Source organism: Haematobia irritans, chromosome 1 (genome assembly GCF_050003625.1).
Source record: "Haematobia irritans isolate KBUSLIRL chromosome 1, ASM5000362v1, whole genome shotgun sequence".
Taxonomy (NCBI): Eukaryota; Metazoa; Arthropoda; class Insecta; order Diptera; family Muscidae; genus Haematobia; species Haematobia irritans.
The window spans coordinates 131,872,283-131,885,431 of NC_134397.1; the positions used below are offsets into that span (position 1 = coordinate 131,872,283).

The window sequence follows — 13,149 nt, forward strand, 5'->3', positions numbered from 1 at the left end:
TGATTCTTTTACCACTATCTTAAAATGTGCTTTTTCTGAATGTTTGGAGGGCCTCTTATTGGCGTCGTTCTAAATTGATCTATAAAGGCACCTAATAATTGCACTCATGCGAAATCTTTTTGTAGTAACTTGGCGTGGTACAACTTCTCAATAGTGACGGCGCTTTTCCGACGAGTTTTTGATATCGTATATGATTGTTTTCGACGTACTGGGGATTCTCAGAAGCGCCCCCAAATTCAAAAAAGGTTCTCAGAAGCGCCGTCTAATTCAAAAAATGTTGGCAGGGTAGTCTTAATTAAAAAATTAATAGAAAGTCAATTAAAAAATAATTGATACAATTAAGAAATTAATTGATTCTAATAATTTTTGTGATTGATTTTTGTTTCAATTAAAAAAAATGTTGAATCAATTAAATTTTTAATTGAATATTTTTAAAACTCAATTAAGACTTTAATTGGAACAATTTTCATGAAATTTTTTTCTGTGTAGAAATTCCACGAAGTCTTAAAAGAATTTTCAAAAATATATTTCCCTTTTTCCGTAAAGAAAATTAATCAAACTTTTTTTGACGCGCCGTTTATGTATGTAAACTCATACTTTAGGATTTACTATTATTGGTGGATTTTCGGCGATTCGTTTGTGTCGAAGCGAACAAATGACCCATGAAAAGCCAGTAAATCGTGTTTAATAAAATTTGCTAATTCATAATTCAAATAATGTTCAAAATTGATCTCTTAAACACATTTACAACCTTTATTTTACACACATAATAAACTAATATTAATTAATTACTTCTATATATACACATCTTGTTAATGACTATTAATATTATTGTATTATTTTAAATCATGTGCCATGCACAAATTTACAAGATTTTGTTGAATAATTTTGTTTGAAAAAATTAGTACAACAGTTTTTAAATGTAAGAAATCTCTAGGAAATTCAACTTAATTTCGCAGTTAATCAATTTAAAAAAAAAAAACGAAATTGTATTCAGATGATACAAAACAATATATCAGATTTAAAAAAATACTTCACATATACATATATTGTTTGCAACTTCGCTGCGGAAATTCGGTAGCGAATGCTTAGCAGATGTTTGTTTGTTACTATAATTTTTTTTCAGAAAAACTACTAATGATATCTCCAATATCGGAAGAAAAGTAGTAGTTATACGAATATATCGCACAATAACAATAAGGTTTGATGTTCCAGAGATTGGTGTAATTGCTTATTCCTCATAGTTTAGGTGGCAGCCCGATGTATCAGGCTAACTTAGACTATTCAGTCCATTAGATACCACATTGGTGAACTTCTCTCTTATCACTGAGTGCTGCCCGATTCCATGTTAAGCTCAGTGACAAGGGACCTCCTTTTTATAGCCGAGTCCGAACGGCGTTCCACATTGCAGTGAAACCATTTAGATAAGCTTTGAAACCCCCAGAAATGTCACCAGCATTACTGAGGTGGGATAATCCACTGCTGAAAACCTTTTTGGTGTTCGGTCGAAGCAGGAATCATACCCACGACCTTGTGTATGCAAGGCGGGCATGCTAACCATTGCACCAAGGTGACTCCCTGCTTATTCCCCATGAACGATATTAATTTCCACATGCGTAGACACTTTTTTCATTCCGTAAAGTATATATACGATCGTGTAGTACATTCTTGTAAATGGTTACCGGTTTTATTCTCACTCATGTCCTTTTTCGTTGCATATTCTAGGAAAATGAAAAAAGTCAAATGTTGGTTTCGGATGTGATCCACATCGATTACCTGTATAAGTGTAAATAGGGGTTTACTTTGACGAATTATTCACTCGTAGAAAAAAAACTGATGTTATTAGCAAACGCTGACTGCTATTCGTCAACGGACAAAAAACTGCTTATTTTGCATTGTTTTTGCTAAACCAACAAACAATCTGCTATTTGGAGTGACACTCATACTGCCGAAAAGTCAGTATGAGGAAAATGAAAAAAGTCAAATGTTGGTTTCGGATGTGATCCACATCGATTACCTGTATAAGTGTAAATAGGGGTTTACTTTGACGAATTATTCACTCGTAGAAAAAAACTGATGTTATTAGCAAACGCTGACTGCTATTCGTCAATGGACAAAAAACTGCTTATTTTGCATTGTTTTTGCTAAACCAACAAACAATCTGCTATTTGGAGTGACACTCACACTGCCGAAAAGTCAGTAGTTTGCTGATACATGGTGATCCCACTAAAATTATAGATTTACTCCCGTGTATCTGATAAGAGACCAAACACTAAAACAGTCGCACACTAGCAGTTTATGATTATGCAACATCATTTGTATAGAAGTCTCTCTTTTTAAGCTCATTAAGCTTCATTTCTTATTGAATGTCTTCCAGTTCCAATACTATTTTCAGTAGTGATGATTCTCAAAAACCCTTTAGCAAACACGGTTGCTAATTCAACAGCATTTGTTTACTATATAGGCAGTGAATGTTTGCTATTTCAACTAACGGGTGTTTGTTGAGACAACTACATTGACTGCTTTTCTTTCTTCAACAGACAAAAACTACTGTTTTAGCAAACTATTTTATGTTGTTGTTTGATAGTTGACCTTTAAATTGTTAATTATATTTGTTTGTGTGAAATAAATTTTTAAATAAAAATTAAAACTCACAAAAACAACAACATCTGTTTTTATTCACATGACCTCGAGCCGAACTAAACAAATATAATAAACTATTTTACTGTTATGAATAACAACAATTTTTCTCTAGGGCCGATTTGATGTTGAGTTAGGTAAAAAAACTGATCATAAGTGTTTTACCTAACTCAACATCATTACCTAGAAATTGCATTCTATCACCGCCTAATCGCTCTATATAAAATATCTCAGCTCTCAACGTTGAAATTGAACTAATCGCGATACGAATTGCTTAATCCCCGCACCCCCGTATACACCTGATACGACTTGGTTTTATTTCCACCCTCGCTGGGTATAAACATCAGTCGAATGAGCTGGCCATCGTTACCATAAGGTTTTCGATAAAACGTATTTTTCAGGCGGACTAGAAAAGTTGAGGCATCGTGTTAAAAGAAGACCATGTTTCTAATATTTGTCGAACCACACAAGTAAACTAGCTGAAAGGTTTGAGATTGCCATAGACTTTTGTCCTTGTCTACTAAATAATTTTATCGAGTACGTAGAAGGAACCAATGCGATCAAAGTTTAATATAAAAAACGCATACTCTAGTTGGACTATACCTCAAATTTACCCAACCTTTATAAATAAACAAAAAGTTTTACAGTTAAAACCTTGTTATTAACATACAAAACTATCGAACATTATTTTTTCGTTTTTTTTTGTTGTTTCATGACTGAGTTCATATTACTTTTAGGGGGGATGTTTTTAAAATGATAACTAATTAAAATGTATACATCATCATCAATTCAATTAACAATATACATAGTAGTCTTATCATATTGTTTTCTTTTTCTACACTATCTTATAAAAGATAAATGTGGTTTTGGGATGGAATGAAAAAAAAAAGATACTATGAACAAAAATTTATATTAAAATTTGTTTTTTTTTCGTTTTGTGATAATTATTGTTTCAAAAAATATCATTTATATGTTTGATTTTTCTATATATACGTAAGCTTGTTTGTTTTGTATATACGATATATATAATAATAATAATAATAATAATTCAACATCATTAATAATAATACAATTTATTTTAATATATTTGCTAATAAAATTTGAAAGACGACAAAATATGTATATATAAACAGAGAGTGTTGAGAAAGGAAATCATCGAAATTTGTTTTTGTTTTTATTGGATATTATGCCATAAATGTAAGAAACTCAAAAACTTTTGAATCATAAAAGATGAGTATATTTCCTAACACTTCAAATCGAAAAAAATTGTGGGTACGATTGAAAATTAGTTATAAAATTAATTTGAGTTTTTGATGGTGATGTTGAGCTAAGAGAATACACTAACTGGCATTTTACTTTAATTCCTAATGGGGATGTAGTATATATTTGTACATAAGTAAAGGGCGGTACTATGTTTGCTTTTCGAGTTGAAATTTCCGCGGTTATTTTATTAAAATAGTACCATTAAAATCAGATCATTTTACTCAATTGATACGCATTGTCTTTTTCATCAAGTTTTGATTAAGATTTAACAAAAATATATTTGTTTTCAATATTTAAGAAAAAGTAATCGCAAAAATAAAGTGATTTTCAACTCGAAAACCGAAGATTGTACCGGCATTAAGTTAGGAATTATTAACTTCATAGGTGTTATTGCTGTCATATATTTCATATCGGCTTGTGAGTTTGGAAATTAAAGAAAAGCTACAGTTTGACAACGTTAATTCTCGAGGAAAATTGTATGTGGAGAAGTTATTAATATAAATTTTTCTAAACCCCATATTCAAAAAATGTAACGCAATCTTTAAAGCTACACAGAAAAAAATATCACCAGAATATTTCCAATTAAAAAGTTAATTGAAGTTGAATGTTTTTTCAATTAATAAATTAATTGATACAATTAACTTTTTAATCAAGATAGAAACATTAGGTTAATTAAGTCAATGATTGAAAATTTTAAAATTTTTAATTTAAAAAGTAATTGATAGGATTAACATTTTAATCAAATTCAGAAGACTAAGTCAGTTAAAAAAAGTAATGAACATTTCTTAATCAAAATAAAAACTCTAAACCAATTCAGAAAGTAGTTGAAAATAGTTACCTTTTTAAATAAAAAATTAATTGGGGTTTGCATTCAACATCAATTAAATTTTTAATTGAATCAATTAAAAAATTAATTGAAAATTGCTAATGACATCAATTAATTTTTTAATCAAGGATTTTTTCTATGCCCAATTAAAACTGTGATTGATACTATCATTTTCGTGATTGAAGACATTTCAATTAAAAAATTAATTGGATCAATTAATTTCGTGATTGAATCAGAAAAATATTTTTTTGTGTGTACTTTTACCATACAAACTTCCTTCGATAAGTAGTATGAGGAACGGTTCAACCATCTAGTTCAATATTATATGATAATCATATAAAATAATGTCCACAAATCAAATGGCCCACAAACTACTACACAGAAAAAAAATTCACGAAAATTTTTCCAATTAAAATTTGAATTGAGTTTTAAAAAATATTCAATTAAAAATTTTATTGATTCAACAAATTTTTTAATTGAAACAAAAATCAATCACAAAAGTTAATAGTATCAATTAATTTTTTAATTGAATCAATTAATTTTTTAATTGACCTTCAATTAATTTTTTAATTGATACTATCATTTCTGTGATTGAAGACATTTCAATTAAAAAATTAATTGCATCAATTAATTTCGTGATTGAATCAGAATTTTTTTTTTGTGTACAATACAAATTTCAACATTTTACGTCTATATCGTATTCGTGTTTTGAATATGGGCGTAAGATAGCAAAAATAGGATAAGAGCCAATTTTAAGAAAAGCCAATGTCAATAAGTTTGTATTTGATTGACTTTGGAATGTCGATTATAAAATGTGAAATATAACCGAATATAATGTCGAGATCTTTGAATACTTTATTTATTCATGCTAGTCAAAAGAACCGATGCATGTGGAAAATTACGAAATTGGGTGTTATTTAATCTTTTAAATTTTTGTCAATTATTCAGCATATTTAGAAAGGTCGACTTAGCTGATGGCCTCTGTAACCAATGTTTTTTCTAATATTATTTTTATATAATATAATAAATATATATAATATTGTTCTTATATTATGCTGCTATAAGTCTAATCTTGTAAATAAATAAAAAAATCTACTTTTCAATGAGGAGAATTCTGGGATCTTTGCACAATAGTGATCTTCTACAAAATGAATTCATTTCAAATTGTATACTTTTAATTAATTTCTATAGGTGGAATGAATTTGTCTGGTGTATATTTCACTCATGTGCGTTTCTGCCTCCTTATAATAGATTTTTCCAAACATTTTCCAATACCCACACCAAAAGCTCTGTGTACCTAGAGTTATATTATATATAGGGTATTCCAAAATGAAAAAAAAAATCACATTAATAACAATTTTTGACATCTGACGTAGCTAATATCACTTTAGAAATCTTCTTACCACATTATTTATTTAAAAAAATGTATGACGAAAAATTGAGCTCTAAACGGAAAAATATTCTATTCGGTTTCTTTAACAACATTGATAATCTTTTTCGATATTTGAAGGTTTTTTGCTAGAAAAAAAAAATAAACAAATAAATAGATTCGTTATTGGGAAGTTCAACTGCATATACATTTGGCTCTTCATGGTCTGTCATATGTTGTAAATTTGTGATATTAATGAATGTAAAATTTGGCAATCCCAAATTGTTTTATCAACTATATAAATGTCAAATTTCCTCGCATATATTGTTTTACCGAGAACCAAAGGATATTCATATTCCCCATGAAAATTCTATGAGAGACAAAGAATAACTTTTCAAAGAATTCTATTTTCATAGCCCCTTCAGAACACCAAAACACATACTGTTAAGACCTGAGATGCTCTGTAGAAAACTGCGACGTATTTGACATAAATTTAAAACATATTTTTCTTCAATCTCCAATTAATTTTTTCAGTAAATTATTAATCAATTTTGTAACAGCACCAACGTCAGTTAAAAAAAAATAATTGATCCAATTAAACAATTAATTGATACAATTAATTTTTGGTTAAATTTTTATCCGATACAAGTGTCTTCAAACAACCAAAACTCCACAAGAGGATTTTATGTCGTATGTTGCTAGATTTAACGAATTTCATAAACGCTTTCAATTATCTCAATGTAGTGCTGACCAATTCAAATGTTTAGTTTTTGTATGTGGGTTACAATCGAATGGGTTACAAAACGATGCTAGGCATTCCAAAAACACATTAATGGATTTGTGGTTCCATGCATTAAGGTAAACCGTAAAATCGTAATTTTTCACTATTACTTTCCTTTAATAATCCATTACAAAGAATATAAAATTTGTGAATAGTTGCTTTGGGCTATTCCCCAACAAGTTATAATAAAATTTGCATCAAAGAGGTATAAATTTATACTATTTTTACGGATTTATTTTTGATTTTAGCGGCTAAACTCGAACTTACTACCCACATTTACGCAAAATATTGTAATTTTCTTAATCACAAATGCAACGAAAGGACAAGTAAAGAAAGGTTGGAAATTTCTTCCATCAATACCGAGTCTGAATAAGTGGTAAGAAATCCCAAGCCTCATTATTGGATGAAAGGCTATAAATCTTTTTAATGAAGGAGGCTTTTTGACGTGGTATACTATTTAACCACAATTTACGAATGAATTTAATGTAAAGAAAAAATAATTTTGAGTTGATATCACGGTTACCACAGTTGGTAGAATTCTACCAAAAATGGTAGATTTTTTACTGTTTGGTAGATTGGTAGAATTCTTGATGTTTTGGTAGATTTTGGAAAATATTCCTTTATAAAAATGTTCTATAGAAGTAAAATGTTGGCAAAAATTTTCTATAGAAAAAAAATTGGCAAAATTTTCTATATAAATAAAATTTTGGTAAAATTTTCTATAGAAATAAAATGTTGCCAAAATTTTCTATAGAAATAATTTTTTTTGTTTGGTAGTTTTTTTGGTAGAATTTTCTCGGAATTTCGGTAGATTTTTTTGGCTCGAGTGGCAACCGTGGTTGAAATACCTGTAAAAATATAACCATCCAACCATCAATGTTTCTTTCTGGGTACTTTTAATACTTTTAGGCATATTTCTAAAAAGATTTTGTATAAAAGTAAAGTTGTTGTCATGTCGTTGTCTTATTTCGTGCAAATTTGCCGCAACCTTTGGTGGATATTTTCTTAGACATCATTTTAGAATCGATCACGAATTGTCGATGGGATTGAGTTAGGGGGATTGTGTCGACTAGGCAATATTGCCGACATAGTCATTATTTTATAATGTTGATCGGAAACAAAAACGTGTGTAAGAAGTATGTGTAACATTATGTTGGTCAATTATTCTAACTTTCATATTTATTTTCTTTTATGAATTCGCACAACAGTTTTGTTAGAATTTTGTAACGAGTACAATGTAAAAAGAAAAATTGAGTTTGGTTGATAATATTTATATACACACAAAAAATAATTTTTGGATTCAATCACGAAATTAATTGATTTTTGTTTTAATTAAAAAATTGTTGAATTAATTAAAATTTTAATTGGATATTTTTGAAACTTTAATTAAAATTTTAATTGGAAATATTTAGGAGTAATTTTTTTCTGTATTGGCACATCAACTCTAATGTATAAAACATGTGCTCAGTTTTGCAAAGTTAAGCCGAGAGAAGATATTTGTAATTTACTTTCTGTTAACAGGCTGTTAAAGCCAAGCGGGTTACATGAAAATGGCCGTTAATGATCAACAATTCTAATTTTTTTAGATACATTTTATATGTTATACCTTTAAATATTACATCCACCTCGAATTAATAAATTAATTGATACAATAAATGTTGTAATCAACATAGAAATATTAAGTTAATTAAGTCAATGATTGAAAATTTTAAAATTTTCAATAAAAAAATTAACTGATGGAATTAACTTGTTAATCAAACTCAGTTAAAAAAGTGATGGGAATTTGTTTTTAATTAAAAATTTATTTCAAATCAAATTAAAAACTCTAAGTCAATTCAGAAAGTAATTGAAAATAGTTACCTTTTACAATTAAAAAAATAATTGAGTTTTGCAATCAACATCAATAAAAGATTGAATTGAATCAATTAAAAACTTAATGAAATTATCTAATGAAATCAATTAATTTTTTATCAAGCCTTTTTTATGCCCAATTAAAAACGGTGCTTGATTCTATCGTTTTCGTAATTGAGGACATTTTAATTAAACAATTAATTGGATCAATTAATTTTGTGATTGCATCAGAAAAAATTTTGTGTATGTATTCTTAAAAGCTTATTTAAAGCGGTGTCTATCGACAAATATTTTGTTAGTTGGTATGGTTTAATTTGAGACTGCTTTTTCTTTTTGCCAGACTTGATGTATTAGCAAATTTTTTCGTCTATGTTTACTAAGTAATTTCTTTGAGTATAATATACAAAAATTATTATAGTAGTTTTTTTTTTTTTTTGATTAAAATTTCCTTACTCACAAACCAGCACCAATGTATATTAACACTGCAATATAGAAATATATCTCAACTTTTCGGATGCAAAAGTCTGTGTACATATATAGGTAATGATAAAAAAAGAAATTTTGGTTGTTTATAATTACATAATAATAATACAAAAAGAACAAAGATATAATTAAAAAACAAAAATTTTAATAATAATAATAATAATATAGTGGATGTGTTTGTGTTTTTCTTTTTTGCTTTTAAGCCATTAGATATCATTGAAAGAAATCAAATGATTGTTGTATATTATTGTTGTTATTGTTGCTAAAATTATTATTGCTGGTAAATCCTTTTTGTGGTTGGGTTGCTGGTTGCATCAGGTTATTCATTTGATTAAAATTTGCAAATTGTGATGACGGAATGTTATTCGGTGATGTTTTATTAATGAAAACACCTCCACCACCGATGACACCTGGTGAAATACCCGGTGATGTAGCTGTTGCAGCCCCAAAAGCAGCAAAATTACCCATCACTGGTGTAGTTTGTACTGCTAAAGGAGGCATTTGTGGTGACATTGTATTCATCATTTGTGGCATGTTATTGGGACTTTGCACTTTCAAAGCATTCATCGATAGAGCCGGAGCATTTGATTTATTCGCTTTACTCGAAAGTAAATTATCTAAATCTATTTTTAAATCGCCAGCTTTCAGATTGTCGGACCATGTTGAACCCACCTGAACATTGGCATTAGACATTGTACTATTTTCACCGGCAGTCAAGGGTGGTTGTTGTGTATTATTGTTGTTGTTAGCGCTAACTGGTTGCAGAAGGTTATTGCCCGCATTGGCAACTGTTGGAAGTATATTGTCTAAAATCGAAAAATAAAATTGAAAGTTTTAGCACAAAAATAATTCAAAGAAATTTCTATAAGTACTCATGTATAAAATATATTGATAAGTATAATTATAAACGATCTTAAGGACAGTAAAAGGGTTGGAAAATCTGTTCACACATACTATATTGGGGTATTCCATAAAATGTTTAACAATAAGCTAATAATTTAAATCAGAAGAACTGTTGGTGGTGCAATACATATAGCATAGATAGGCAAATATCATATTTAAGAATGGAAAAGGGAACTTTTATGGCCGTCCTCGAGAGTTCAAGGATTTTATTGTAGGTTTACTAAGCATATACTTATGTCAATATTTGTAGGTAATCTTTTCGCGATTTTAAGTTACAGGTCTTTTGACTATATTCCAAAACCCACCCCAATGGAGTCATCGGTATAGAAATCTATATAACTTTTATTCCCCAGGGTCTTTGTGCACCACGCTTCACTTCTGGGATCTCAGGTGTAAACACGCCACCTCTTAGTGAACAGTAAGAAGCCACAGTGGTTAGCATACCCGCCTTGTATATAAAGGGTAGTAGGTTCAATCCCAGTTATCGACCAAGCACCAAGAAATTTTTCTGCGGCATTTCGGATTGATTCAAAGTAATGAGAAACAACTCGGCTATAACAAAAGAGGCCCTTATCATTGAACCCATGTTCCGGATTACGAATTCGCAAAACGCAAAATTTTTAACTGAACGTAATCAATTAAAAAATTAACTGATATATTTAATTTGTTAATCAAAATAAAAAAGTCAATTAAGAAAATTATTGAAATTTTTACGTTTTAAATTAAACTCTGCATTATCCAAATTAAAATTTTAATTAAATAAAAAAATATTTCTAATAAAAAATATAATTGAACTTTTTGTTCGAAAATAATTATAATAGAAAAAATCATAAGAAAATATAAACTCTTATATAAATAAATACAAGAAAATTATTTCATCTAAAGGAAAAATAATTATAAATAATATAAAAAATAAACTATTATATTTCATGTTAGCCTGATACCGAAACAGGCAATTGACGTCCAAATACATTATATCTAATTATACAATTATTTTTCGAGCCATTGAAAAGAAAACGCCAGATACAAATCTATACACGCCTGGACTGTACATGCTTTGGTTCGGGCGAATGAACCTTTCCACAGCCTTTAGTATAGACCTGGCTGGGAGAGATAACTCAATTTTGGGCCCTTTATGCTAACTCCTTATGGAGAAAATATTTGGGAATTTACCTCTTACAAATTGAATCATCTTTTATCCCACTGTACATCATCTTTTCATATAACTTACAAGTCCTTTAATCTTATTTTTATTTCGTTTTGTTACATAGCAATGCAACAACACGAAATTTATTTTTAGAAAGCTAATTTGTTAGAATTCACCTAAGTGGTGAACAGTCGAACAATGCTTATTGTTTCTACAGTCAACTACAACAACATGTGACAAATTACAGAAACTGGTTTCCAGGATACAACAACAATTCTAACGCGTACATTAGTCGTGTTTTTCCTAGTTTTACGACGGGCTCATCGTTGCTTATTATATTTCATGTTCGCCTGATACCGAAACAGGCAATTGACGTCCAAATGCATTATATCTAATTATACAATTATTTTTCGAGCTTTATGGACAGATATAGATTATGGAACATGGTTAATAGAGCCATTGAAAAGAAAACGCCAGATACAAATCTATACACGCCTGGACTGTACATGTTTCGGTTCGGGCGAATGAACCTTTTTTTCCTTGCCCAAAAGTCGATAAACTTTTCAATGAAGTCATATTATCCTTATAATTAAGCGATTTCACTTAAAAATGGGTATCATAACATGAAAGAAAAAATGTTTGGCCTAAGGTCAACTTAACTTTAATAATTCAGAAAAATTCTTTAAATTTAGTGAAATTGTCTTTAAATTTGTTGTCTTTTTGCATCTTGACTACAAAGAAAAAATTCGTTCAAATATAGGACATGTTTTTCAACACTTTATTTTAAAAAGGTTTTTTACTTGAAACATAGCATAATTTCTACTGGAAGTCGATTCTTAATTTGGAAAATAAAGTTGTCGTTAACTCGTTTTTAAAGGACTTTGATAGCATATAAAGCTGAAAAAGCGAAAAATTAAAATTTACTTCCTAGAAGCAAGTACACAAAACCGAAATTTAAAAGAGAATTGTGTCTTAAAAGTATCCTTACTTGTATTCTCCGCTTCTTTGGCTCGGAATCAATACCGAATTTTTTAAAGTAAAGACAAAATCTTTGGAACCGGGCATGCTTCTTTTCAGTGTAGATAAAAAATAAACAATTAAAGATTTAGTTGTGTACTTCGACCAAAATCTATTAAATTAAAACATTATTGAAAGTGCCGAAGTAATGAATTAATTTTTTAATTGGTTCTTTAAAAATTTAATAGATTTTTTTTTGAAACACGCAATCAATTTTTAATTGATTATTTATTGTATTATTTATTATTATTCATAATTATTTTACCTTTACATGAAATAATTTTCTTGTATTTATACAAGAGTTTATATTTTCTTATAAATTTTCCGATTATAATTATTTCCGAATAAAAAGTTCAATTATATTTTTAAATAGAAATATTTCTTTATTAAATATATATTTTATTAAATATTTTTTAAAGGAAAAATAATTATGAATAAATAATACAATAAATAATCAAAAACTTAGTTGCGTATTACGAGCAAAATCTATTAAATTTTTAATTTTAATTTAATTTAGTATATTTTGGTCGAAATACGCAATGAATTTTTTTAATTGATTAATTATTGTATTATTTATTCATAATTATTTTTCCTTTAGAATAATTTCCCGATTGAATCAGAAAATGTTTTTTATTCGGTGCAGAGATAGTCCTTGTCATTGTGCTTAACATGGAATTGGGCAGCACTCAGTGATCGGGCAGCACTCAAGTTCACAAATGTGGTATCACAATGGACTGAATAGTCTAAGTGAGCCTGAAATATCGGGCTGCCTCCTAACCTAACCTAGTCCTTCGAAAACTATAAAGTTTTTGATGTACATTTATAACGTATTTTACTATTCGTCAAAGACATTCTTAATTTTAAAACAT

At 28.7% G+C, this 13,149-nt stretch overlaps 1 protein-coding gene across 1 annotated transcript in view; it reads right to left on the reverse strand.

The window, feature by feature from the left end:
• Positions 1-6,046: 6,046 nt before the first annotated feature.
• lqfR (clathrin interactor lqfR) overlaps positions 6,047-13,149 on the reverse strand; it is a 40,021-nt gene continuing 32,918 nt past the window's right edge. The window contains exon 7 of the mRNA XM_075291647.1: positions 6,047-10,019. Within this exon, the coding sequence (XP_075147762.1) occupies positions 9,427-10,019 (593 nt within the window). The 3' untranslated portion in view covers positions 6,047-9,426. The remainder of the gene's footprint in view (positions 10,020-13,149) is intronic.